Raw genomic sequence first — 25,980 nt, 5'->3', positions numbered from 1 at the left:
TTGTGGAGGTGGGTGGGGGTGGGGCGGACGGCGTCGTTCCGGGTCGTCCACCAATCGAGTGCTCAATAATTGTCAAACATGTGACGGGCGAGAGAGAGATGCTGGCTGGCTGGCCGGCTGGGAAGAGAGAGATGACGGTGGGCGCACGCTAGGCTGGCCGAAGCTGGGGGGGTGGTGCGAGCGGCGGTTGGTGCTCTCCACGCCGGCCGATGTTTTAATGCTTATTCCATCTCCGATCCCTCTTTTGAGTGGTCGAGGGATAAATGGATTCGGTCTTCGTTATGTAAAATCAAGATTCCAACCACTTGCACAATTTATCTGGACCATTCTTTAGAAATATGTACTTTACGTATTGTCTTTGATAATTATTTGAAATATGAAAGAAAATTCAATAGAGAATTTTCGAATGTTTAAAGAGCTCCAGTTGAGACACTCCAATATATATATATTTTTTAAATGACTTATGGGATGTGCATTGTTATCACTTAGAACCTTCGTCGACTTATAAAAGGGACATCTTATTCCCGATGGGCGAGTATGTCAAACACGAACAAATATATAATTAATGTATCTATAAACTCGGGCACGGTCTTTATTGGCTTTTATCGTTGGCCTCACATATTCAACAATAGCCCCGGCGAGTTCACATGAAAGGAAGCAAGAAATCGAAGGAAAAGGAGAAGATAATTTGTGGGAGAATTTTCTGTATTTCTATTATGTATCAATTCAATATACATGACTCCATATTATAGTACAAAGTGTGTATAAGAAAAAGTAATTAATGTATTATATAAATCAAATCCAATATTAGATTGATCTCAATTGATTCTTATATTGATCTCAACCCAAAAGGATATTGAACAATTAATGTATCTTCCAACACCATACTTGATTGACTGGTAATAAGGGTGAGCACAATAATCATATCGAGTCAATCATTTTTGAGCGGTTCCTGATTTCTAAAATTTGGAACTAGTCGTAAGTCCGATTTTTTATTCTAGGTGTGCACCCATCCACCTAGACTACTTGGGCCAAACCAAATATTTTTTGTATTATTATTATAAAACATGTCTCAAAACCTAATTTCCCATTCTCTTGTCGCTCATCCATCTCAGCTCTCGCTCGATCTCTTGCCTCTCACTTCTCACTTTTAGTCTCATGTGGTCACGTCACGCCTTCCTCAGTCCCTCTTGCTCACTCAGTTTGAGGATTCTCACTTCTTGCTCTCAATCTCACGCGGCCGGACGTCTCCCTCATTTGGTGTTTGTTTTGTTGCACACATTTTCCCTTAATTTTCTAAGAACGAAAATTTCAAAGATTGGGAATCCTAGAAAGCGTTATTCCTGGTCAGTGAAGAAGAGGTGAGAGAGTTGGAACGAGGTCCGTGTCTATTTTATGGGGATGTTATAGAGAACAAGAATTTGCTAATTAATGAGACATAGGAAAAAAAAAAACGAACAAAGATATTCCTATTGGTTCCTAAACCCATCCAAGAATTGGATCAGACGAGATAGGCTAGTTTCCGATTCTAAGGTGGGAACTGATTCATATTGAAACCTATCATTCCTGATTAGTGGGCTATCCTTACATAAAAGAGCATGTAAGTCAGGTTAAAATGTATTAATACAATATATAAATAACCACGTCCAAAAATTTGGCATATGATGTCTAAAATGGGAAGATTCGGACTGTATTTCACAATATTCTTTTTGTCTGTGTGTATAGTAGGTCGGGTGATATTCGGTATGACTTCCACACATTTTAATTAATGCACCTCTCGAGGGGGTGAGGCCCAATAACATGATATGCTTGATGAGGTCGAGTCCATCAAAGGACAAGGTGACATGTGCAATACGAAGTAGTGAGATCCTCATCACGAGATTCATTTGTGCCCCCATCTCATCTCTCAAACTCCAACTGTTATAAGTGAGCGATGAAGGAATTTTCCAATGACTTATCAAAATATCCCACACGTTGGGAAGCTGAACATATTGTAGACTAACTTAGATATTAGACGAGAAACAAAAAGATGAGATCCAGGACATTTCTTTCGCACTTTGCGATATATAACCAAATATATTCACTTTTTTTGTCCGCATAATTTAAGACTTTCGGGTTTTAGGGACCCAATAACAGCTCATTAAATCTCAAAGTCCATTTGGACGACCTACACAATAATTTCAATGATAAACTCTACTTCATTACCTGATTGAAAATTTTAAAAATTAGAAATTCACGAAAAGCCAATTTTATCAAAACACTATATGACAATAATCAATATATATATTAAAAAAAAAAAAAACCAGTTATATTTGGACCTTGAAACATCCCCCGTCTCCATGTTGATTTAATGAGCCGCTAGTGTTTCTTCCCGCATGAAACTTCAATGGCGGGTCGACTGTTCTCGAAATCAAAGTTCCGATTTTTCGCCTCTTCTCTCCTCCGAAACGTCAACCCATCTCCTCTTCGAGGATCCTCCCTGCTTCTGAAACCACGGGCTCCATTCTTGGAGCAATGTGCGGCCATGGACGCTTCTTGGGTGAGGCGGTACCATGACGGGAGGCCGAGGGGACCCCTCTGGAGGGGCAAGAAGCTCATCGGGAAGGAGGCGCTCTTCGTGATCTCGGGACTGAAGCGGTTCAAAGACGACGAAGAGAAGCTCCAGAAGTTCATCAAGACCCACGTCTTGAGGCTCTTGAAGATGGACTTGATCGCCGTCCTCAGCGAGCTGGAGCGCCAGGAGGAGGTCTCTCTGGCTGCCAAGGTTTTGGCGCATTTTCCTCTCTGGGCATTCGCTTCTTTGGTTCTTTGGCAATTTCGGTTTGCTTAGGATGTTCTGTATCCGCTGTTAGACTTACCCTGTACAAGTTATTTGGCCCGCAAGTTCTTTTTGGTGCTGCTTCTAGTGCTAAGCGATTGCATTGTATGTTTCTCGCATTCGGGCAGCGAAATGTTTTGCGTGCGTAGCTTTGATTTTCTTCAACGTAGAAACTATCAAATCGCATAGAAAAGCAAAGGTACGTTGGAGGAGAAGTCCGGGGACCGTTGCCTACTACTTGGTTGATGAAATGCTTGAATGATATATTTCTCCTGGAACTGAGATTAGACAGTGTTAGGGTTTGAAACTGATAAAATATTGATACTTTGTGATTAAGTCTTGTGATTGGGATTTTGCTGCGGTAATTTAACTTTGTTGCACTCCAAAGGCTGAAGATTGACTTGCTTAAATGTACCTCTTCTTTTTATGTATCGGTCTGTTTTCCTCAGCTGCCACCGCTTGCAATATTGACAATGAGTTTATACTGTAACTAGTGTTTGACTGTTTTTCTTCCCTGTGAAGTTGTTACGAATTATGTTCCTTTAATGAGTAGCTGGGTTGCTAATTGCGGCCTTGGTTCATTTTATAAATTTTTCAAGGGAAGCTCAACAATCAGAAACTTCCAATGTTTGTTTGATTTGCCAACCTTTCCAGCACTGCTATGGCATTTATCTGTTGTGGCTCAAAAGCACCTTGTCGAAATGCAGGTGTTTGGGGTCATTCAAAAGCAAGACTGGTATAAGCCTGATGTGTTTCTTTATAAAGACTTAATTATTGCATTGGCAAGATGTAAAAAGATGGACGAGGCCATGCAATTGTGGGAAGCTATGAGGAAGGAGGAGTTATTCCCTGATTCTCAAACGTACACTGAAGTCATCAGGGGCTTTTTGAGGTATGGATCTCCAGCAGATGCAATGAACATATACGAGGACATGAAGCTGTCTCCAGATCCACCGGATGAGTTGCCATTCAGGATATTGTTGAAGGGACTCATACCTCATCCCCTTTTGAGGAACAGAGTCAAGCAGGATTTTGAGGAGCTCTTTCCTGAGCGGCATGTTTATGATCCTCCTGAAGAGATATTTGGTGTTCATTAAGGTTAGTCATTGATTATGTTCTTTCTCAATATCATTAAGGTTTAGAAGATGCTGGCTGAAATTACAGGTTTTGTGCTTAAATATGAGATGGGATTTCTCTTAGCTGTCAAGATGGTAATTGGACAAAGCAAAGCATGATGCAAGTCTATATAGAGAAACAATGAGAGGAATTTGAGAAAAGTTCAGGAATCATAATGTCGATTGTTAAGTAATTCAAAAACTGAAAAACATCGGAATGTCTAATTTGAAAATGGATTGTATTCTTATAGCATTGATGATGATTGAATTTGCATATTTTGTTGATACTGGGGAAGATACTTCCCCTGAAACACTCGGTAAAAGTTTCAAAGTTAAAGTAGAGAATGGACCTGCATGGTATTATTAGCCACTGTTTCATGTTTGAGGAGATTATGTGGATATCTAACATTTCTTTTCACCGACAAATTTGGGTCGTGTGTTTGGCATTCTTTTGTTAAATTTACCATGGAATGGGCTGCTGCTGCTTAATACTTAAAGGATATTCTGCTGCTTCAGTTCAAACCATTTTTTGCATAATAGACATGAACATAAGGTGTCAGGTTATGTGCACATAGTTACCCCTGGTCCCGTGATTCGATAATTAAGATGGAGACCATTGCGTTAGGGTAGCATCTTCTCACCTTCTTTTGGATTATTTTTGGTGTGACACTTCATGCGCGGATGCTTCATTTATCATGTAGTTTCTTCATCTACAGTGTTGGAGCTAGGGTTGTCAGTATCTCAATAGTCATTGCCGCATCTTCGGGCAAGATCGCATTCGGTTATGACAAATGTTTTGGCGGATTCTGGAGAAAAAACAGCACAGTTTTACAGAGAACAGAACAGTGAAGCCATTCGTGCCAGATCTCCCGATGCTTCTTTTTAACGTTTTCCAGAAATTGGTGATGTAAAAACTAGTGACATCAAGTCCGCCTTGTCTGAACTTCCAACTAGTGGAGTCTCTAATGATTAGTGGGAAGGAACTTCTTCTAGTGCCTGCCTGAGCACTGAGGGTCGATCGGGGATGTGCTTGTTGTTGAGAAAAATCACATTTGGAATGATTGTCTCTCCTCTCTCTCTCTTTTGGTGGTGCCAATTTATTTGTTTGGGAGCGCCTGAAACCTTCCTGTCATTATTGTCTGTTGAACAGAAGGACTAAACATCGTGCGCTAAGAATCATATCGTCATAATGATCGGTCCACAAAGAAAGGGAAAAAGATGGGGCTGCAGGCTTGCCGTTTAGAATATAAGGGGCCAGTCGAGAGGCAGTCCAATCAAATCGAGAGGAGTGTTCCATGGGGCATGTGCTTTCGGGCTCTTCCCTCGTGCCATGATTTTCGCAGAATCATGACCATCAATCTCATTATTATAGGGGTAATGAACAATTCTTTAATTTCACGCTGAACAAGCCAGGAGACGCCATGTAAAGGTCAGTCAAAGTTATAGAGGAGTGATGTGGTCTATAGTCTAACATGTCTTTGCATATCGATAGATATTTTTTATATCATCAGCACCATCCATCAACGAGTGGGCGTGCCGGAGTGGTTATCGGGCATGACTAGAAATCATGTGGGCTCTGCCCGCGCAGGTTCGAATCCTGCCGCTCACGCTTCTTTCTCTTTTCTTTTCTCGGATGCAATTCACATCCTTTCCTTTCTTTTGTTCAATGGTTCAGTCATTTCCTGTGACTAATTTAAGTTCAATTTTTCTCTTTCCTTTTTTCGTATGCAATTCCCATCTTCTTTTTTCTTTTTTGGGTCGTTGTTCAATGATTCAATCATTTCCTTTCTCGGATGCAATTCACATCCTTTTCTTTCTTTTGTTCAATGGTTTCAATCATTTTCTTTGACTAATTTAAGTTCAATTTTTATCTTTCCTTTTCTCGTATGCAATTCCCATCTTCTTCTCTTTTTTTTGGGTCGTTGTTCAATGAGTCAATCATTTCCTTTTACTAATTTAAGTTCAATTTTTATCTTCTCTTTTCTCGAATGCAATTCCTATCTTCTTCTTTCTTTTTTGGGTTATCGTTCAATCATTTTTCCTTCAAGTGATCAAAGTTCGATGTGGGGGGGTGGTGGCTGTGAGCCAGTCTTTGGATTCTGTTCCCGTCGGCCCACGCTTGCTTCCTTTCTTCTGATTCTCTATCTCCCTGATCTGATTTTTTGTCCCATTCTTTGACACAGGATTGGGACTTGGACTGCGATTCCACAATTCATTGATTCTCCTCCCTTTCCGAGTCTATTTTCCTGGCTTTGAAAATATACATGATATTCCATTATTGGCTCAGATGCTCGGTCCACCCAAAACGAAAGCCGACCCTTATCTCCCCCTCCCTCCATTGACCCTATTCTACGGCTACTGTTCTCCGTTTCACGGTCCCCTATCGCCCAGCGTCGGTCTTCAGCTTCCAGGATCGATTTGCCATACAAAATCATCGTTTTTTCCTCTACTTTCCGCAACCCCTTTTTCATTTTATCTCGTAAAATCTCTGCCAAATAACACGAGTCCAGCTTTGATTTCTGGTCGTTGCTCTTCTACACATCACCATCCGTCCCTTTCAGTTCCAGCCAGAGACCCGCGTATTGCAAGAACGATTTGGTTATCCCTCACCTGAAGTCCAAATCGCGGATGACTTTGTTCGCTTCGCGGTATCTTGGGCATCTCTGCACGCCTTGATGTCTCGGGGAAAATGGGAGTCAACTGCTTTTAGTACGCCCAAGTTGCTGGCCGTGCTGTGAAATTCACTCTTGGGGCGTATCCGAATAAAAAAGACAACCTTATCTAGTTATCCTCCTGTCGGGGTCACAACGTTTTAGGATATCTTCTTCGCAATCTGATCCTTTCCCTCTCGAAAGTCATCTCTTTTTCTTTCTTTCTATTTTTTTTCTTGCTTGGGTTATCTCCCATCCAAGAGAAATCCGCCTCCCAGGAAAGGTCATTGGCCAGAGAAGACATTAAAGAATCAGATAAGCATCATGAACATATGCAAATCTAGAGCGCGTGATTTAGGGGTGAGCGACGCGAGGAATTAACTCTAATCAAGAGGGAGTGATTATCCGGTGAGGGACAAGTTGGGCCAAACGGTACGTCCACTTGGATTAAGCGTGGACCCTGCGAGACACTTATCCACTGGAGTTTGACGATATTATATTGGAGGCAGAGAATCGAATGAAACTGTTGCCCCATGTTGGGTGGAACTCCAAGAGGAACTTTCTACAAATCTTGGTTAATACAGAGAAAAGAGAAGATATCTTTAGCTATTTTTAGAATCTACGATCAGCAGAGGATCCCCACTTTCTTTTTTCTTATTGTTCGGTTCGAATAGCACATGGGCGGCACGCCCAAGTGCCGTCTTTATGGGACTATAAATTCGAGGTCCAGAGGTCATTGAGTCTTGTGCTCAAACGTTGTCTGAAATCTTCGCTCTCTCTCTCTCTCTCTCTCTGTGTCTCAGCTCCTGAGTGACTGTCTGCTTTCTGGTTTTCATTTGGCTGGTAGTTGTCAGGGAATTCGGTGTTCAGGTAGTTTTTTCTCACAAAAGCTTCGGGTCGGCTTTGTTTTTTCGAGTACCCAATAAGGGAAAGATCATAATGGAGTATAAGAAGCAAGGCGGTTCGTCTTCCTCATTCGCGGCTGACATTTTTGGAGCCAAGGAATCACCCCCGTCGTCATCTTCGACCGGGGTGTTCGCGTCTATTTTCCCACCACCTCATTCGGTACATGCATCTGCTGATTTCTGTGCTGCATGGATTTTGGTCTTTAGCAGTTTCGTTTGATAGTCTAGCCTACGCGATTCTAACTCATTTTTACTGACCTTACCATGTTTTCTCGTGCATCCATATTGAGATTATGACACTAGTACGTGGATAGAAGTGTTATATAGGAAAGAGAGAAGCTTTATTGTGTTGATGCAGAATTGCTTTAAGGATCCAACTCAGATTCTAATTTTATGCTTATATCAGATATCAGTATGTATAGTTAACATGTGGAGAACTGTTAAGAATTCTCGTTACAGCCCTGAGTCCCTGACTTCTGTAATGAGTCCACCTTGAAGTGTAGCCGTGAATTGTAGTCTGGTCTTTGTTTTAGGAGAAGTTAAATCTCCTCGCCTATTACTTACAGCATGGACTCCTTCATGATCTCAGGTAGTAGGGACGAAGTCAAGCTCTGAGGTCATAGGATATAGGCAGAAGCACCACAATGAAAATCAAGGGTGGAACAGCAAGCAGGGTAATCAAGGTTGGTGATCAGGATTATTTGTGACTGCTTATTTCCGCACGCTTCAATCTTAAAATTCATCTCAAGCCTATGGGGGATTTATTACACTTCATACTCAAAAAGACTTTCATTTTCCTATGAGTAGTAATAAAAATGCACTTGATCTCGAGTGGATTGCTTTGTAACATACGGTAGTCAATAGTATCATTTCCTGTGATAGCCACCCACATCAGAATTCGTGTGTTTACAGTTACAAGATATTTGAAAATTCAATGAGTAACAGACTATATTCTCAGACTACGTGTTTTGTCAATATACTACAGTGGGTCCTGAACGTGCAAGTTGCAACACAACCAGCAAGGATGGTTCGATCTTCCGAGAAGAAAGAGGAGAACCGTGCCATCTGAGTTCATCAATTTATTATGGTGGGCGAGATGTCTATTCCCAGTCTCCTGGTGCCCAAACCTCTTCCTCCCACCCAACAGTGAGTTTCTACCAGTAACGTGAGAATATCTTTCTAGGGAAGAGAGTGATGTGCGAAATTGACCACTCTATCTGTCATGTCAATCTTCCAGTTAAAGAAAGATGGAGGAGAAGATGACCAGAATGGAACTAATTCTGTCAGTGGTGCCTCTAGAGGAAACTGGTGGCAAGGTATGAATGTCAATGAAAAATGCTGAATCTAGTGAAGCTGTAATTGCTCATATCTGAAGTGATGGTTCATATTTCTGCAGGTTCGCTTTATTACTAGTATCTTGCCTTCTCAAGCCATGAGAACTGTAAGACTATTTTGAAGGTAAATTACAATCACTCGTTTCTCTTGCTTGAGCTTTATTTCTTAACTTTGGAATAATTTATCACAAGGGGTGCACAAATCTCATCTTATAAAGTAGTAATCCTTCCTCAGTCTCTCTGCTTCAAGAAAATCATGATGTTCACGTTTTCCATTATCTATTATCCTCATTCATCTGCTTGGTGTCGGGTCATAACCTCACTAGCGAGTGCTCTTAATAACACTGTTTGTTTTGCAGGAATTCAGAAGCCTGGGCAGTAAATAAGTTGCAGCAGCTGTATAATTGTTTATCTGTAACAAGAAGCAGAAGCATTTTGTTATGTTCCCTTCTGTAAATAGTAGATGACCTAAAGTCTTGCCTCCATGTAAGCGTTTTCAAGGCATTTGTTGGCCTAATTATGAGAATGTTTTGATAACCAACTCACTGCCCGGTTTACCTCCATATATTTGGTGAAGTGATGTAGTTCTTTACTTTTCTGAGAGAAACGGTTCATCTATAATCCATATAGTTATATTGCTTTGCTTGTAACGCTCTTTTATCAGTTGACCAGCAGGACCGTCTTCGATATTTCAATCCCAGAATCTCTTTCAAGTGCCCTAGAAGGAATTTTTCCTTCCTTTCATATAATAGAAGCAAGGGGCAGAAATATTCTGATTCATTATACTAGAAAAAAAGCATGCAACAAATGTACATTCTGCTCAATTTCAAGTTGACCAATATCCGGTTAGAAGCCACAGTATAATCACATCTATGAGTCTTGACTCACAAGATTACATGGTCATATACATCCTCACAGATTCACTAAACGAAGAGGAAGCAGGCATTATCTTCAAGTTGCATGCACAGGAAGCATAAGGAACTGCCCACTGCCAAATTAAGCAAACCATTTGAGAGTTAAGAGAAGTACAAGACATGCTAGAATAAAATACTTGACCCTCGCGCAGGCAGCAAAATGATGTTGGACTTGAAAGCTACCGGCAAATAGTCCAGGAACAGCAATACCCGAATCTGCCGACAAAATAACTTCAGTCTACAGCCTGTCATTCCCGCATTTTCGTCTTCCCATTGCAGAAAGCACCTTATCAAGAGTGTTCAAAGGATGATGCTTTATCTCTATTAAAACTTTCCACTAAAAGCATGGATGGCAGTGTCCAATCTGTCCCCGTTTCCTCAGTTCTCAAAACACCTCGCTCTGGCACTGCAGATTTAATCACAATGCATTTGCTCTTGGGAATCCTCTCAGCCATCAGAAAGCACCGCACCTCTCATGTTGCCTTGGGGAATCTTCATTACCATTTGCGAGATTTAGGGAAGTGGATCCTCATAGTTACAAAAAGTTTCTCCTTTTGCCGAATCATTTGACATACACAAAAACAACCTTTCGTAGGCAGCAGCCATCTTGGTGGCAGCAAACAAATGCAAGCCTCTATGCCGCGCAACTTGCCCTTTTTTCTCCAAAATGATTCTGCCATCACCCCAAACCTTGTAGAGAGCTTTCTTTAGCGAATCCACTGTGGGTGGAAATGTGTATCCCACGTCTGCATTAACAATGACGGACCCAGTTATACTGGCAAGCCTTGTGGCAAGGACTGGCTTACCGGAAAGCATTGCTTCTAACAGAGTATGATCCAATCCTTGAGCTCGAACAGTTGGGTTCGCAAAGATATCGATTGCATTATAGAATCTTGCAATTTGAGCCTGTTCTAGTGGCCCCAAAACCAGAACATTGGAACCAAGATCTCTATATCTGGTACCCCAGGGACCATCTCCAGCGACCAGAACAAGGACCTCTTCTCTGAACTTTTTGTTTTCCTTGAGTATCTGCTTTAGGGCTTCGAACATTATCGGGTGTCCTTTATCTTTTACCAACCTCCCTGCCAATCCTATGACCAGGTTTTTAGAATCAGGAATCCCAAACTTCGATCTGAAATCCCCACCGCTGATGATATTTGGCCTGAAAACATTTTCATCCACGCCATTGAGGATCACATGGACTCGTTCCTCAGGGATCATGTACACTCTTTTCAGTACATCTCCGGCGTGATCGCTGGTGGCGACATGGTGAGCATAACTCGGAAAGAACTTCACCTCTTCGACCACCCGCATCACTCTTTCAGTCAATGAGTACGATTGTGGCTCGTCAGGAGAACGAACGAGCTCCTGAATGATGTCGGAATGTATGGTCTCGTAAGCGATTCCATGCCAGCTCACAGCTAGGTTGGCTATGTTCCGCGACCGAGTGTGCATCAGACCAACACTCTCTGTGTGGATCACATCGAATGGTCTACCTGTGGAATTCTGAGATTGGAACTGCTTCCACACCAATGCTTGGTCCAGATAACCGGCAGCGGTTGGCCTAGAGAGATGAAAGTACAAACTGCTTATCGGGTATTTCGGGAAGGACGAGTTCGGAGGAGAAGTCGTGAATATATGGAGCTCGTGGCCTCTTCTGGCGAGCGCTAGGTGAAGGGTCAAGGCATGCCTCTCGAGTCCGCCTGCGTGAGATCTATGAGGCCATTTCTTGACGAAGACGGCAATCTTGAGGAGTTTCGGAGGCCGGCCCGGGGCGAAATCAAGGTAGTTCCATGCAGAAGCAAATGTGAGGAGGTCGATAGGTCGATCTTCATATCGGCCCAGCAGTTGGGTCTGCTTATGGCATGGACTAGTGCTGGTACAGTGAAACCAGCAGAGGAATGAAGCGATCGAAAACCCAGAGAGGATGAAGACGATGGAGCAAAGACAGCGAAAGCTCAAGACTGCAGACTTGTAATCCCTGCCCATTGAAACTAATGTCCTATTGGTTGAATCAGATCAAGATCAGATGATTCTGGGGGAAATAAAAACAGAACATCCGATGGAACATGAAACTTACCGAAGAATCTACAGTGCTGTCTGGTAGCTCATCCGTTTGAAGTGGCTCCTGCACATGGACATGGGCAATTTTGGGACTGGAACACAGCACTAGATACGAGCATTCAAGTGGAGTTTTTTTTTTATGGTGTGAGGCTTAACTAAGCAGCAACAATTTCGTTGACTTGGGTACCAAATTTTTGCACCTATTTAAGAATTCCGAGCGTTTGCCGTTACCGATGCAGACTTCCCTATATAAAATGTTCATTTGTAAACCGATTGAGAGACCAGATAAAGAAATCATTTCGGGCTGACAAGTGACGATGCCATGTCGAGTGGATGCTAAGCAAATTTGTATTTTTTTCTGTGTATTGATAAACGAACTCATCAAAAGATGAAGACGGGATCGAAAAAGGAAAAGGATAAAAATGAAAATGACGCCGAGCATTCAAGTGGAGTTTTTTTAATGGTGAGGATTAACTAGGCAGCAACAACAAATTTTTGCACCTATTTAAGAATTGGCACTGAAAAATAAAAATAAAAATAAAAAATGACGCCGTTGCCGGGGATCGAACCCGGGTCACCCGCGTGACAGGCGGGAATACTCACCACTATACTACAACGACTTGATCGATAACAATGGCTAATATAAAAATTATATTGTAAACTAAGAATGGAATGAACCTATGTATTAATGAGCATGACGTGATACGTATTGCAAAAGCGATTGGTTTGAGTTCGGGAGCGGTGAAGACTGAATGGCTATTCGCAATATGCTCATTAGGCTAACTTGTGAGCAGCTCTCTATTATTTGAGCGCCGTGTCCAGGTAAATTTCCAACACCGTTACCTGAGAGAAGCATAGCAATCTTGGACCAAACCTGAAATCTGAAGACGATGGTGGGTGCTATTTTCAGTGTTTACAGCACTTATCAGAGAGAAATGGAGTCATTCTCAAAGAGCATGCGATCCCAGCCTCGTCGAGAAGCGGTTTGTGTGCAGAGCTCTAAAGCTTTCCCTTCGGCTTGGAGAGCACAGAGGACGTGAGTTCCCGATACAGAGTCGTGGAGCACATGATCTCTAGTGTTCTCGAGCCCGTGGAGTGTAGCTCTGGAGAGCCGTGTACCGTTTACTGCCGCATCAACATTAAAAACAGCCTGGGGGGAAAGGAGTCCGTGACGACACTTCTAGTTGGTTGTGTTTACTTGGAGCGGATCTTTCTCGTGAAAGTTGTTGGGAGGATGTTATAATGCGTTGTGTGAGCAACTGGAAGTACATCTGCACATGAGAGTCCACAAGTCTGGTTTCGATGTTCCCAGAGACGCCAATATATCGTGCCCGCCTTACATTGAAAGCGAAAAGGATCGATACCTCTCGATGGGAATGCCAACTTGGAGAGTACGCTACATACATCCATACCACCGAACCGAAGAATACCCAAACCCCGACAGGTTCGCCGCCGAACAACTCAACTTCCCGTCCAGCCTCTAATCATGGGGAGAGGCCTCTCCTCTGAGCTCTCACAAAGGGGACAGTAGGGCTTTCTGATCTGAATACACGCAGTATAGTATTATCGGAGGACAGACGGTGACAGTCTTGATCTGTATTTGGTAAGATGGATAATGCTAAGAATATGAAATGGTATACAAACTATTAATTTACTGGACATTGTAGCGGACGGTATTAGGCATTTTAATTCCACTACAAACAATCATTTACGTTGTACCATTTTACTTAGAAAATCATTCTAGATATGCCTCTCTGAAGCATTATGTCTAGCTGTGAGTGTTGTCCACGTCTTCCTCCTCCACAGATGTGGCTTGTGGTTTAGACTTAGTTGAACTTGTTTAAAATGATCATCATGATCCCATACCCCTAAAGGATCAATTCTAATGGGATGGTCCCTTTCTGGAATAAGTGGGTAATCAGATCAACCAAAAGGAAACAGCATTAGGGAGATACATGAAGAGCTGAAATACAAACTTAGTCCATCAAATTCGAATTACAACAGTACATCAAACAAAGGGCGAAAAGCTTATGCAGCAGCGCACTCTAACACCGGAAGCACAAACACTATATACGAAATAATCAGTCGTCCCTTGCAACAGTCCAGATTGATCAGAAACCATGAGAAGTCGGTTCCTTGACGATGGTCACCGGACAAGTCGCGGTCGCCATCACATGACTGGTCACGCTCCCAAGGATCACCCTGTTTGTAGATCACAACACATTTATTCACTCCAGTAAGACCAACTTAGGCAAAGAAAAATTCAAGGTCCAATCTGTAATTATCTCATTCATTCTACGGTTTCTGTTCTTGGGAACCATATCGATTAAAACAACCTGGACTCCTTCAGGATGGAAATCTGCTATATTAAGAATTTAATGTACCTCTGAATGCTGCCGAGGCCTCTGCTACCCATGACCAAGCAGTCAAGCTTGAGATCACCGACCGCCGCGCACAGCTTGTCCCTTGCATCGCCCCAGTATATCTTCACCACCACAGTTACCTAATCCATATCGATCAATTCACATGTTTATTTCGATCAATAATTAAATAAAACGATCTTATAGAAAGGAAAAAGTATAGGTATATGCTTGGAGGAAGAAGCGAGTACATGTTTCTGGCGGCACCCGGTATCGAGCATGTCGAGGACCTCAGGATCAAGCTCGACATCATACTTTTGGGCGACCGCCTTCTCCCGGAATTCCGACAGGGGTATCAGAGCTGCATATATTGAAACAATCAGAACACTCTAGTGCTACCAATCATCACCATAGTCACAGAATAATTCAAGCTCAGCAAGACAGACAGAGAGCGATCGATGTCGTTCGAGGGACGTACGGGAGCCGGTGGCGGACCAGAGGAGGTTGCGAGACTCGTCCCCGACGAAGGGCTTCACGTGGAGCATGTAGAGAGTGTCGTCCTTGTCGACGAGGTTGTCGATGGCCCATTTCAGGGCCAGCTTGCTTCCCTTGGAGAAGTCGACGGCCACTCCGATCTTCCTGTCCCTGGTCATACTGGTTGATCCTCCTACTCGATCCGATCAAGGAAGGGCAAAGAAGAGAACAGATTCGGAGATCTGGTTTCTGGAGAGGACTAGGAAGGAGTCGGATATGGACGAGATAGAGATATCGATAGAAACTGAAATGATATGGAAGGGTAGATGACCTTTTGGTAAGGTGCAGATGATGACGACGACGATGATGCAAAACCACAAACTAACCAAGTCATTTTAAAAAGAATTAATACCACCAAAAAATCCTAGATTAATATATCACACCAAATAACCCCAAATCGGTACATTAGTGATAAATTAATTTTACTATTAAATTTCACAATTAAATTGTCGAATTTGATGATGAGTATATCGATTTGGGGGTTTTCGTAATATTAATTTTTTTCAAATAGAAAAATAGGGGTTGCAATTGCTTTTAAATAAGGAGAGTAAGGTCAACTTTGCCACTGTTGAAGCTTCACATCATGGGCAGATTCAACGAGATGGATATGAGTGAAGGAGGAAGGTGGATAGGGGGACAAAAATTGGATCGTCAGCTGATTTAATGGGTCAGTGCCTGAAACGTAGATCGACGGCATATGGCAATTTTATAGATTATAGGTACGTCCCCCAACTTTATTTCTGCCATTATTTTTTCTGTGAGAGAGAGAGAGAGAGAGCGATAGAGGACAAGCGACCAAGATCCAGCTAGCTAACAGTCATAACGATTGGTCAATGGATTTGGATGACAAATGTTTGACTTGAGTGGGGAATAAGGAGCAAGAAAAGCTGAAGAAACAGATGAATAATACTATGAAGTGACCCAAAGAAATATAGCTCCATAAAGTTCCTAAGTCAGAAACATTTCCTCTATTCCATTAAAAGATTCTTTGTCAATAAGCTCGTTGGGCTTGATTCACAGTGACCATAATTGCAAAAGAAATGCTTTATTGCTTCTTCTGTAGTAGAAATTCGCAGTCTTGCTAAAGGAAATCTTACATCTAAATGGGACTTATACAATAAGTACAATTTTTCACATCATAAATGTAGAAATCCATGTCCTAATTGTTTTTTAAATCATGTCTTACCTAATTTATTAGAGAACTTTAAAATGAACGAGTGGTGAGTACACAAGCACCAAAAACAAATGACAAGTACCAATAAAGATTTTAAACGGCGTAGGTGATTCCGAGACTTGGACCTTCTTGTTTGATTTTAATTGCGTCATGAGTTTTTATGGGTATCATCCTCATTTTGCCCTTTCCTTGGATACCTGTCAATACACACATCCACATTCGACACTCGACAGTAAACCAAAATGGGTACTCTCTCTATAATTGGGTCGAGGAAAAGTCAACTATTCGGCTTTTCTGCATCAAGCTTCTTCAGCCGTGATCAGGCTTGTGTACAGAGCACCGGGAATGGATCCGAGCTTGGGCTTTTTGTCGTTTATCCAATACGTTCAGCTTCACCTTGGGGCATGAACTAAGCTGTCGGTGGCCCGTTTAAAGCCGCATCCTCGGAGAGAGGAAATAGAAAGGCCTCTTCATGCGGACATTCATATGTTAAACGTTTTCCTTGGACAGATTAACATCATCACCTACCTCTGTATAATTCAATTTCAAGCATTTTGGAGAAATGGGGAGTTTTCCCATTTGTGTCCGTTAGGATCTCCACTGATTGGCATTGGAGGTTCCTTCTCACACGGGCTGGACTTCATTATCGTTCTCCTTTCTTCTCTGCTTCGTGTCTGTACTCGGTACATGGCACGGGAAGAGGATGGTGACGATGTCCGTCGAGGCCAAGCTGCTTTTGTATGCTCTTCTATCCCTGCTTTCTGATGATCCAACATAAGCTTCTTGGCTTTGGTTTGATTTGTGTTTGGTTTCAGGCTACGCAACAAGAGCATGATGTAATGAAGAGGCAGCTTTCAAGGGCCAGTGCCCTGCCACGGCCGAGAAAGGTCCATCACCATCAAGGTCCCGTTTCAGGCATGAAAGCCTTTTTCCTCGGCAGGTCGGGGGGATGGGCGTTTTCTTGCCCTGCGGAACGGGCCATCGATCCGGTACTACTCCTCTACGGTTGTAGAAATGGTTTTTATGTTCGTGAATTCACTTGTAGTTCGACTAGTCGATACTCAACCTCTATGCCATTCTAATCGACTTCAAGTTGCTCTGGTCTCTTTGTATAGTCTATTTCGAAATCACGGGTCAAACTATATAATGAAATCTTTTCATCATAATGTAAGTTTGCGTTTCAATAACCAAGTCGACCTTCTTCTTCTGTTTTGGACCAACTGCTATCAAATCAAATTGAGACAAGCTTGAGTATGTTGAATACTTTGCCGAGTTCAGCTCATAACTAATTTTTTAAGCTCAATTCCAGTTGAAGACGAGCTTGGGCATAATCTATCCACTTTGACTCTAGCTTGATTGTACTGTTAGGTTCAGTGCAGGTGAAGTTTGCTCCTTTTTCTCCTTGAAACCAGGTGGACAATAAGTTGGAATAAAATTTTTCGTTACAATTCGATAATTATGGGGTTTTGGATCACAGGTTGTTCGACTGTGCTGATACCCGCAGGAGTAGCACAAGCCTTGAGACTCCACTTTGACGGGATCAGCACGCAGTTTGATCCCGGTGCCATTGGGGGTTTTCCTATGCAACCAGCTATTTTCTTGCCAAAAAGGTAAACTCGAGAATCGAACGTTAAGAAGACAACCAGGATCATATTAACTCCCAATCACACACCTCCAGTGACTTTGTTTTGTTATCGCTTGACTTACATATTATTTTGATGATGATCTCTTTTCATGGCCAAATTCTATGTTGAATTGAATGGCACCTCTTTGTTCCACTTGTGTGCAGAATCCCTGGTGGCAAGAAGGTGTGAAACCCAGATGTTAGCATACTACATGATTCAGGAGACATATTTCCCTCAGGAGTTTGCAGTGCTCTCATCATCTTCTGAGTTTCTGCATGAATTATTGCCCAAATTTTGATTTTCGGCTTTTGCTTTGCCAATCACTGAGCTTCCCCTGATTTGCTGTAATGTCACAAAGAAAGAGAGAAATATAGTTAACCGGAGAATAAAGGAGACGAGAAAGAGATTTTGGGCCTTCCTTTTGTCTATTTCCCGGTTACTAATTATGTAAGGATGTTTTAGATTCCTCGATATAATCTCTATACTCTTTCATTCTGTCTGAAAAGTATCTAAGATCTCTCTCGGATGATGATTCCTATTGCTTTATCAAACCTTGTGAGAGTCTACCGAGGCATCGACACATTTGGCGATGTCTGGAAAAAGAATAAAGAAAGCCTTTCATTGTGCAATTCAAAGAAAGAATAGATCAAAGACTTGTCTGGTGAAGTCGTCTTGAATTTGGGGCATCACAATCGTTCGAGAAATCGTCACATCCCAAAGACGTTAGATTTCACAATGAAAATTCGATGACACCCCTCTATCACGATACAACAAGGTCTGAGCTAAGTTCCAAAATTTCATGACTGTTAGATGAAAAATCGCAAGGGCACGTGATCACATCAGACTAGTCTTTCTAAACTGTAGAGAACAAAGAGTATGAGATTGGAACTCTGAAAAACTCCTTGGCAAAGCCGTGCAAGATCTCTCTTCTGACCCGTATGAATCAGTTGAAATGTCTCATTTTAACTACGTCATCAGCCGAGGACTCCGAGATGTCGGTTAGCTTTTCCCGGATTTATATGAGGTGGTGCTTGTTTGAGTTGCTTCCGAATGCAGTCTTGGCCAGAACGCTGAATTATACAAATGGGTCGCTTTTGAAAAGAGAAGTTGACCACGGCAGAAGTTTATCGCTGGTTTCGCAGAATCTTCAAAGTGTCCTAAACGTCCTTAAATACTAACCTGGGTTGCTATTGCAATCATCCCCACTGTCACGGTTTCTTTAAGATATGGGCTTTGGAAAATCAAAAGTGGGAAAAAAGAAATAAAAGAAAAGAGAGAAAGAGAGAGAGAGAGAGAGAGAGAGAGAAGACCACGATTAAAGGAAGAGAGAGAGGACCGAGAGCAATTCGGGCGAGAAGAAGAAGAAGAGGAGAAAGGAGGAAGAAAGGAAAGAGGGTTTAGCGTCTGCATGCCGCGGACACCTCACCAAGCCAACTCGACTCTGTGATGCAGCACCCAGTAAGAGCTTAAGTCCCTCGTCTGTTTAATTGAAGTGTTTTCCGGATTTAGAGCTGAAATTTCGAATTTTGGAAAAATCAAGCGGCAAGTCCAATTTTTGAATCATTGAATCGCGTATTTTTATAGAAATGATAGTTTCGGGTATTATGAATCCATTAAGTTTACGAATCCTTATTTGAGTTTACCAATTGCTCAAAACAAAATTTTGAAGTTTCCTGCGTGCGATGAACAGTGCAGCTTCGGCACCATATTTTGTTGGTTTTCAGCTTGAATTTGGGATGGTTAAGTTGGGGTCCTCTTAGTATATTGAAAGGGCTTTTTATTGACTGTAAGAACATTTGAAACGGGATTCAATGGAAAAAGTTATGGCGCGACCAAATTTCGCACTTAAGCTCCACGTTGCGGACGGCTTGAATAAATCGCTTGGATATGCAATTTATGAGCATGTAGGTGTCGTTTTATTGATAAATAAGCATAGTTTAGTCGAGTCATTAGTTAGAATAGCATATTATTTGATTTTGATATCGTTTTCAATTAATTGATAGTAAAATGAGTGCATTGGCTCACCATAGACTAATTTTTGGCTTTTCGAGGTGAGTGGTGCTATTTCTTCTAAGAATTTATAAACTCATGTTTTCAAAACGATAAAGATTTGATATGTTATGAGATGTAGATAAGCTTGTTTGTTGCATAGAATTTGAATCGGGCGTTTGCTACATTTGATATTTGTGAATTGTGTAAGAACTAGTTGGTGAAGAAAATATGTTCTATTTGAAAAACGAAGTTGAGAAATACTATATATTCTGGGTGTGCAAAACCTTTTTTACAAAAAATTCTTGATTTTGAGATGGTTTATGGAATGTTATAGAGATATTGATTGGCAAATGCTTTGTGACAAGTATTTGATTTGGTTCGATTTATAAATCTGGTTTATGAGACGAGTCTTGAAATCATTTGAGAATGTTTTGTGAAAAGTGTTTGGCAGATTAATCAAATTGCAAAAGCTTTTAGTGATATATGAAATGATTTATGGATTTCACTTTGTGAATTGTGGATGGTATTGTTCTGGATTGGCATTGTAAGCTTAATGAAGGGCTTGTGGGTATACACATACTAGTCTAGGATATCCTTGTAGGTCAAGCCACACTAGCTAATAATGTGTAGATCTTGCCAAAGAGGAATCTGAGTCATCTTGCCACTAGATGTTGTGTTGTGACGCTGATTTGATACTAAGTAACAGATTGGTTGATAGAGTGGACCATTGACATGTCATATGAATTTGGTCAAGAAGAGGACCATTGGCGTATGATTTGAGTTTAATCGATAAAATGGACTATTGACATGTGATTTGAGATTAATCATTAGAATGGATCGTCGATGTATGGTTTCATATTAGATGGATTAATAGAATGGACCATTAATATGTGGCAAGAGATTAATCAATAGAATAGATCATTAACATGAATTAATGAGATTGATCAATGGATTTGACCATTGATATTTGTTTTGATATTATTAGGAAATGAATATTTTTGCCTATATCGAAGTATATGTAACTTATTTTCTTATTTTATATTTGTTATATTCTTGATTTGGATTAAAAGTGTTGTGGTTTGGTTTTGTAAATGTGTATACTAGGTGCTCGATCCATTTAGAAAAGATGTACTATTCACTAAAGTGTGATTGCTCACCTTTCTATTTTTTAATCTTTTTCAGATTTCTCGGCTAACCATGAGTAGTACGAGAGCAATAACATCAAGGGGACTCTGAAAGTTGGATTTTGGTGGGTTGAGGCTACGTCTTTTGGGTAAAAGGACGACCGTGCCATCCCATTTTTTTTATGGTTTTGGGGTACGACAGTTTCAAATTCCATTTTCATTTAGTTTGAGATCGGTCATCTTCCCCTGCCATGCCTGAAAGAGAAAATTGCCGCTTGGTGTTGGTCCTCTTCCCCTTGCAGGGCCACATCAACCCCATGCTTCAGCTGGCCTCCATACTGAACTCGAGAGGCTTCCCAATAACCATCGCTCATCCTCAGTTCAACTCGCCCGATCCTTCCAACTATCCGAATTTCACCTTCTTACCAATACCAGATGGCTTGTCCAAAGGCAGCTTTGCTGCTAAGGACTTCCACTCGACCATGCTTGCCATTCACAGGAACTGCCAGGAACCCCTGCGACAGTTTATTCAACAAACGTTGGAACAGAAGGATCCAAAGGACCAGGTTGCGTGCATCATCTATGATGCGGTGATGCACTTTGCTCAAAAGGTGGCTTCTCAATTGAATCTGCCAAGTATAAACGTTCGCACCAGCGCAGCTGCTTCTATGTTGGCTTTTGCCGCCTTTCCCCGGGCCAACGAGCAAGGCTATGTAACTTTCACAGGTAAGTTTGAATTGGGAAGTCTATCTAAACGATTCGCAAGGCAACTAGGAAGACGTTTTTAATGTCACACATGGAGAATCTAGTTATCCAAAATCAGAAACTAATGCTAGAATTCCTTTTGATTTGGCAGATTCTTTAATTCAGGATGAAACCCACGAGTTGCAGTCCCTCAAACTCAGGGACCTTCTTATCACCATGGGGGAGAATCCCTCAGACACCATCCTAGAGCTTCGGGCTGCCACGACAAGTGCAACAAGAAATTCCAGTGCAATCATCGTGAACACAATACATTTCCTCGAAGAAGAAATTCTACCAAAGATTCAAGAATATTTCCCTGAACCAATATTTGCCATCGGCCCTTTTCACAAGTTAGCCCCTTCTTCCTCTAGCTCATTACTGAAGGAAGATACCGGGTGCACTTCATGGCTCGATAAACAAGCTAGCAGATCAGTTTTATACGTGAGCTTGGGCAGCGTGGCTAGCATGAATGAGGAACAACTGCTTGAAACTGCCATGGGATTGGCCATGAGCGAGCGGCCTTTCTTGTGGGTGGTACGACCCGGTTCGGTGAGCTGTGCAGAGTGGCTAGAGCTCTTGCCAAAGGAATTCCAAGAAATAATAGGGCAAAGAGGCTGTATTGTGAAATGGGCACCGCAGAAGGAAGTTTTGGCTCATGGTGCAGTAGGAGGATTTTGGACTCATTGTGGATGGAACTCGACTTTGGAAAGCATCTGCGAAGGCGTTCCTATGCTCTGCTGGCCGGTGTTTGGTGATCAAGGTCTGGATGCAAAGTACATAAGCCACAAATGGAAGATCGGCCTGGAGTTGGAAGGGAAGCTAGAACGGGGGAAGATTGCAGGAGCCATCAGGCGACTAATGGTAGAGGAAGAAGGGGAAGTGATCAGACAAAAGGCTTCGGCATTCAAAGAGAGGGCTGAACAAAGTCTCGGCACAGGCGGTTCCACAAACTCTTCATTGGATGAACTGGTGGAACTCATCCTGTCATTCCAACCTCAATGCAAAACAGCGGATTAACCATCAATTCCGCGTTCCAACCGCCACCGGAGAGGGACATTTTGCTCGCACCAAAAAGTCCAGTGGCAGATCGGAGATCAGCATCATATTTCTCTTTAGATTGCATCCTCAAAATTCATATCTCAGTTTCCCGGCATTTCAATACCAGAACTTCAGATTTGCAATTTGGCAATTACGCATATGTATGTTTTCCCTCCTCTTAAAACAAAACAGTTTGATAGGCGCTAATCAATACGATCATTCGCATGAAACATAAAGAGCAAGCCAGGCCAAGATTGAAATGGCTTGCGTAACTCTAATCATAATGTTAACAGAGTTCGATAAGAAGGGTATGAGATTTCTCATAGAGAAGAAACATTTCTGAAAGGAACAACACGAAAATTACATTTCGGATAAGTTCCTTATGAGAATTCTTATCCGAATGAACAGTGCTTTCCGATAGTGTCCTTTCCTTTGTTTTGCATGTCCAAAAGATTCCTTGCGATTGTGTGGATGGCTGCGAGAGAGGATCCGATATTCGATACACCAATAAAGATGATGCTGGAGTGCTGTGCTGAAACTGCTGAGCAACTTCAAGCCTCTGCCGCATTGGTCCCAACATGCTGTCCGAATTTATCTGACTCAGCCCATTATCATGCGAACCTTCTTTAGAGCACGGTTCGCTCGAGTGATGCGCAGCATTTAACAATGACCATCCATTATGATCATGCCCGTCCCTTTCACGCCTATTTTAACATGAAGTAATGAACCACAGATTTTGCATAATGCAAGACCACGCAAGTGAGTTTCGGCCTCGCACCTAATGGCGAACGCCGGAGATAGGAGGCAGCACCATTTGGTGCTAGTGCCGTGTCCTTACCAAGGTCACCTGAATCCGATGCTTCAGCTCGGAGCAGCTCTTCAATCGACCGGCTCTTTCTCCGTCACAGTAGCTCACACCGAGTTCCACTTCCCTAACCAATCTAGCCCCCCTCACTTCGATTTCCTTCCCTTACCAGACGGCTTGTCCGATGCCGACACGTCCTCAAGAGATTTCGTGTCTCAGATCTTGAAACTCAATGTCAACTGCAAGGCCTCGTTCCACGAATCCTTAGCGAGATTAAGGGAACGAACAGATCGCCAAGATGAGATTGCCTGCATAATCTATGACGGGCTCATGTATTTTGCAGAAGAAGTAGCTCGAGAGCTGAAAATCCCATGTATCGTCTTCCGCACCTGTAGCGCTGCTAATACTTCGACCTACAACCAGTACAATCGACTCCAAGAAGAAGGCTTCATTCCCTTGCAAGGTAAGTAAACCTCTATGCCAGATATCTAGACTAGACCAGTTATCAGGTGTAGCTTTAGTCGACCATGGACAATTTACCCCCCGAGCTGCATAGACTTTGCATTCATCTCTATCACTTTGCAGATTCAAAAGCACTGGAGCTCGTACCTGGGCTTCATCCCCTCAGATTTAAGGATTTTCCCCTTTACAAGTTTGAAGGCTCTGAAAAATTGTTGCCACTGCTCGCGAGATCTAATCAAGTAGGATCTTCGGTCGCATATCTCCTGAACACCATTGAATGCCTCGAAGAGTCACCATTGATGAAGCTTAGACAGGAATACCCGGTTCCCTTTTTCGCCATAGGACCTCTACACAAGATTGCTCCACCTCTCTCCAGCAGCCTAATCGAAGAGGACGAGAGTTGCATCGCATGGCTGAACAAGCAAGTGAAGAAATCGACCCTCTATGTGAGCCTGGGAAGCGTAGCATCCATTGACGAAAAAGAGCTTGTCGAAATGGCTTGGGGACTCGCAAACTGCAAGCAACCCTTCCTGTGGGTTGTACGTCCTGGGTTGGTTCGCGGGTCGGACGCAATCGACCGGCTCCCTAACGGCTTGGCAGAAATCGTGGGCGAAAGGGGTCATGTCATAAAATGGGCACCACAGCAGAAAGTCTTGGCGCATGAATCGGTCGGGGCGTTTTGGAGCCATTGTGGCTGGAATTCGTCCCTCGAGAGCATCTCCGAAGGAATCCCGATGATATGCACACCGTGCTTCGGGGACCAGCGAGTGAATGCCAGGTACTTGAGCCACGTTTGGAAGGTAGGCCTGTTGCTGGAAGACATGGAAAGAGGAGAGATTGAAAGAGCTATAAAGAAGCTTATGGCCGGCGAAGAAGGAGAGATCACGAGGCAGAGGATGACGGATTTGAAGCGTGAAGTGATGCATAGCATCAAAGAAGGTGGCTCTTCTTACAATTCCCTGCATGAACTGGTCAAGTACATCAACTCATTATAGATAAGACTTGTGAAGGTACAATTGATAGTTTCCTATTTTGTCCGCCAGCACATTGAGTTCTCCTCGATCCACCACAAAGGACGCACAAGCTCCTTGTGCAGGAAAGAATTGTTGGTGTGTCTGAGAAATGGTAGCTTAGCTCTCGTTTGCTGTCTAGAAGTCAACAAGCTAGTGTCATAAGCTTTGGTAACAGATCAAGAACTGAAGTAGTGTAGCGTGATGATCTTATTATTATCAGAACCAGTTGCTACAGCAGTGAAATAGCAGATGACACAAGCACTGAAATTTCAACAAACACTTGCTCACACGCATAGACACTGTTCCTAAATTATAACTACACATTCCATACCCACGCCATCAATACACAAGCACACACCAAAGGCCAAATGCCAAATGCCAAACATAAGCACCACGCTGGGTCACCCAGTGATCTCAACGACCCTGACATTGTCTCGCCTCGGAGCTTCCGCCACGACCTTCGGAACAGTGACGACGAGGAACCCGTCCTTCATGTCGGCCGTGACCAGGTCCAACCTCGCGCCCTCCGGCAACGCGAAGCTGCTCGAGCACTCGCCGCCGCTGATCCTGAGCACCCTGTCGGCGCCGACCTCGATGACGACGTCGTTGCTACGGAGGCCCGGGAAGTAGCCCTTGAAGAAATGGGCTTCGCGGGTCTCCCTCCAGTCGATCCGGGTACGGACCGGGGCGAGGGCGCCGGTGAAGAAGTCCGGGAAGCGAGAGGCGAGCGCGGAGGAGGAGAAAGGGGAGGCGGCGAATGGGTCCCAGAGGTCGAGGGACGAGAAGAGGTCGTTTTGCAGGTTCATGAAGGAGTCCCGAAAGACGTCCAGCGAAAACGGGTCGTCGTCGCCGGCGGCCCCTCGTCGGTCGGTGACCGGGATGATCGACATTTTTGCTCTCCGAGCTAGCTACTTCGCTTGCAGCTTCAGCAACACGGAGAATAAACGGGAAAGTGATAATGACGATGGCAGAAAGAAATGCACGCTTTACGAAGTTGCCCGAGCTTCTAGTGAGTTCGCTAGGCACCGGTGGACCTATCGGGTCGGGTTAACTTCATCCACCAGGTTCGTGGGCCTTCTCAAGATAAATGGCTAGGATGCGATTTTGGTGTCGCACCGGCCATGCTGACTATGGACCCTAGCGTTCGCATCGGACGGGTGCGATTTCCGCAGGCCTAATTTCTGACCCGACAACGATGAGAGCATCTTCAAGCTCCACATGGACGAAGTACTCCTCAACACTGGAAGCTGTCGTGACTTGCAACGTGCAGTCGGTTTTTTCCATTTCTGTGAAATGGAGATTTTCATG

The 25,980-nt window shown here is 43.0% G+C and overlaps 7 protein-coding genes, 1 long non-coding RNA gene and 2 other non-coding genes across 13 annotated transcripts; 6 read left to right on the top strand and 4 right to left on the bottom strand.

The window, feature by feature from the left end:
• The first annotated feature begins 2,331 nt into the window (after positions 1-2,331).
• LOC104432683 (protein THYLAKOID ASSEMBLY 8-like, chloroplastic) lies at positions 2,332-5,006 on the top strand. Its single transcript, XM_010045178.3, has 3 exons — positions 2,332-2,764; positions 3,526-3,916; positions 4,650-5,006. Exons 1-2 carry the CDS (start codon positions 2,387-2,389, stop codon positions 3,913-3,915), a joined length of 768 nt encoding a protein of 255 aa, XP_010043480.2. The 5' UTR covers positions 2,332-2,386; the 3' UTR covers position 3,916; positions 4,650-5,006.
• A 454-nt stretch (positions 5,007-5,460) lies between these two features.
• Positions 5,461-5,542, top strand: TRNAS-AGA. Its single transcript has one exon. It is a non-coding gene; the product is annotated as a tRNA-Ser (tRNA).
• Positions 5,543-6,817: 1,275 nt separating this feature from the next.
• On the top strand, positions 6,818-9,497 carry LOC104432681. Its single transcript, XM_010045174.3, has 6 exons — positions 6,818-7,649; positions 8,079-8,172; positions 8,475-8,635; positions 8,727-8,805; positions 8,886-8,947; positions 9,183-9,497. Exons 1-5 carry the CDS (start codon positions 7,524-7,526, stop codon positions 8,900-8,902), a joined length of 477 nt encoding a protein of 158 aa, XP_010043476.1. The 5' UTR covers positions 6,818-7,523; the 3' UTR covers positions 8,903-8,947; positions 9,183-9,497.
• Positions 9,498-9,582: 85 nt separating this feature from the next.
• LOC104432682 lies at positions 9,583-12,904 on the bottom strand. 2 transcript variants are annotated; one of them, XM_010045176.3, is made up of 3 exons: positions 12,645-12,904; positions 11,818-11,865; positions 9,583-11,739 (listed from the first exon to the last, which is right to left on the bottom strand). In XM_010045176.3, the coding sequence occupies exon 3, from the start codon at positions 11,724-11,726 to the stop codon at positions 10,251-10,253; it is 1,476 nt and encodes a 491-aa protein (XP_010043478.1). In that variant the 5' UTR covers positions 11,727-11,739; positions 11,818-11,865; positions 12,645-12,904; the 3' UTR covers positions 9,583-10,250. The 2 variants fall into 2 exon arrangements, with proteins under 2 accessions (XP_010043478.1, XP_010043479.1); XM_010045177.3 differs by lacking the exon at positions 12,645-12,904 and having other exon boundaries at positions 9,583-11,731; positions 11,818-12,224.
• On the bottom strand, positions 12,350-12,421 carry TRNAD-GUC. The gene has a single exon. It is a non-coding gene; the product is annotated as a tRNA-Asp (tRNA).
• Positions 12,905-13,724: 820 nt separating the features above from the next.
• Positions 13,725-14,961, bottom strand: LOC104432680 (universal stress protein PHOS32). Its single transcript, XM_010045173.2, has 4 exons — positions 14,640-14,961; positions 14,413-14,522; positions 14,186-14,304; positions 13,725-14,003 (listed from the first exon to the last, which is right to left on the bottom strand). The coding sequence occupies exons 1-4, from the start codon at positions 14,812-14,814 to the stop codon at positions 13,913-13,915; spliced, it is 495 nt and encodes a 164-aa protein (XP_010043475.1). The 5' UTR covers positions 14,815-14,961; the 3' UTR covers positions 13,725-13,912.
• Positions 14,962-16,387: 1,426 nt separating this feature from the next.
• Positions 16,388-17,989, top strand: LOC108956269. Its single transcript, XR_001982404.2, has 4 exons — positions 16,388-16,607; positions 16,685-16,858; positions 17,347-17,479; positions 17,659-17,989. It is a non-coding gene; the product is annotated as an uncharacterized LOC108956269 (long non-coding RNA).
• Positions 17,990-18,691: 702 nt separating this feature from the next.
• On the top strand, positions 18,692-22,581 carry LOC104432678 (UDP-glucose iridoid glucosyltransferase). Of its 3 annotated transcripts, none has more exons than XM_039305964.1 (4): positions 18,692-18,952; positions 20,669-20,759; positions 20,913-21,336; positions 21,467-22,581. In XM_039305964.1, exons 3-4 carry the CDS (start codon positions 20,928-20,930, stop codon positions 22,369-22,371), a joined length of 1,314 nt encoding a protein of 437 aa, XP_039161898.1. In that variant the 5' UTR covers positions 18,692-18,952; positions 20,669-20,759; positions 20,913-20,927; the 3' UTR covers positions 22,372-22,581. The 3 variants fall into 3 exon arrangements, with proteins under 3 accessions (XP_039161898.1, XP_039161896.1, XP_039161897.1); XM_039305963.1 differs by having other exon boundaries at positions 18,693-18,952; positions 20,669-20,803; XM_039305962.1 differs by having other exon boundaries at positions 20,669-21,336.
• Positions 22,582-22,810: 229 nt separating this feature from the next.
• Positions 22,811-24,906, top strand: LOC104432677 (UDP-glycosyltransferase 76E1). Its single transcript, XM_010045170.3, has 2 exons — positions 22,811-23,660; positions 23,783-24,906. Exons 1-2 carry the CDS (start codon positions 23,174-23,176, stop codon positions 24,652-24,654), a joined length of 1,359 nt encoding a protein of 452 aa, XP_010043472.1. The 5' UTR covers positions 22,811-23,173; the 3' UTR covers positions 24,655-24,906.
• A 167-nt stretch (positions 24,907-25,073) lies between these two features.
• On the bottom strand, positions 25,074-25,562 carry LOC104435307 (18.1 kDa class I heat shock protein-like). Its single transcript, XM_010048085.2, has one exon. It carries the CDS (start codon positions 25,560-25,562, stop codon positions 25,074-25,076), a length of 489 nt encoding a protein of 162 aa, XP_010046387.2.
• Positions 25,563-25,980: the final 418 nt, after the last annotated feature.

This window comes from Eucalyptus grandis, chromosome 2, assembly GCF_016545825.1.
Source record: "Eucalyptus grandis isolate ANBG69807.140 chromosome 2, ASM1654582v1, whole genome shotgun sequence".
Lineage (NCBI taxonomy): Eukaryota > Viridiplantae > Streptophyta > Magnoliopsida > Myrtales > Myrtaceae > Eucalyptus > Eucalyptus grandis.
Note: the sequence above shows the minus strand (reverse complement) of the source record. Positions and strands in the feature narration are given on the sequence as shown.

What these genes read in the sequence shown, in the direction of transcription:
- LOC104432683 (XM_010045178.3), top strand. Translation starts at nt 2,387, where the DNA reads ATGGCGGGTCGACTGTTCTCGAAATCAAAGTTCCGATTTTTCGCCTCT. An exon ending in AGGTCTCTCTGGCTGCCAAG is followed by an intron (nt 2,765 to 3,525) that starts GTTTTGGCGCAT and finishes GTCGAAATGCAG; the next exon opens with GTGTTTGGGGTCATTCAAAA.
- LOC104432681 (XM_010045174.3), top strand. Translation starts at nt 7,524, where the DNA reads ATGGAGTATAAGAAGCAAGGCGGTTCGTCTTCCTCATTCGCGGCTGAC. An exon ending in CAGCAAGCAGGGTAATCAAG is followed by an intron (nt 8,173 to 8,474) that starts GTTGGTGATCAG and finishes AATATACTACAG; the next exon opens with TGGGTCCTGAACGTGCAAGT. An exon ending in CCTCTTCCTCCCACCCAACA is followed by an intron (nt 8,636 to 8,726) that starts GTGAGTTTCTAC and finishes TCAATCTTCCAG; the next exon opens with TTAAAGAAAGATGGAGGAGA.
- LOC104432682 (XM_010045176.3), bottom strand. Translation starts at nt 11,726, where the DNA reads ATGGGCAGGGATTACAAGTCTGCAGTCTTGAGCTTTCGCTGTCTTTGC.
- LOC104432680 (XM_010045173.2), bottom strand. Translation starts at nt 14,814, where the DNA reads ATGACCAGGGACAGGAAGATCGGAGTGGCCGTCGACTTCTCCAAGGGA. An exon ending in CTGGTCCGCCACCGGCTCCC is followed by an intron (nt 14,523 to 14,639) that starts GTACGTCCCTCG and finishes CAATATATGCAG; the next exon opens with CTCTGATACCCCTGTCGGAA. An exon ending in CCGGGTGCCGCCAGAAACAT is followed by an intron (nt 14,305 to 14,412) that starts GTACTCGCTTCT and finishes GATATGGATTAG; the next exon opens with GTAACTGTGGTGGTGAAGAT.
- LOC104432678 (XM_039305962.1), top strand. Translation starts at nt 20,862, where the DNA reads ATGCCTGAAAGAGAAAATTGCCGCTTGGTGTTGGTCCTCTTCCCCTTG. An exon ending in AGGCTATGTAACTTTCACAG is followed by an intron (nt 21,337 to 21,466) that starts GTAAGTTTGAAT and finishes TTGATTTGGCAG; the next exon opens with ATTCTTTAATTCAGGATGAA.
- LOC104432677 (XM_010045170.3), top strand. Translation starts at nt 23,174, where the DNA reads ATGGCGAACGCCGGAGATAGGAGGCAGCACCATTTGGTGCTAGTGCCG. An exon ending in AGGCTTCATTCCCTTGCAAG is followed by an intron (nt 23,661 to 23,782) that starts GTAAGTAAACCT and finishes ATCACTTTGCAG; the next exon opens with ATTCAAAAGCACTGGAGCTC.
- LOC104435307 (XM_010048085.2), bottom strand. Translation starts at nt 25,562, where the DNA reads ATGTCGATCATCCCGGTCACCGACCGACGAGGGGCCGCCGGCGACGAC.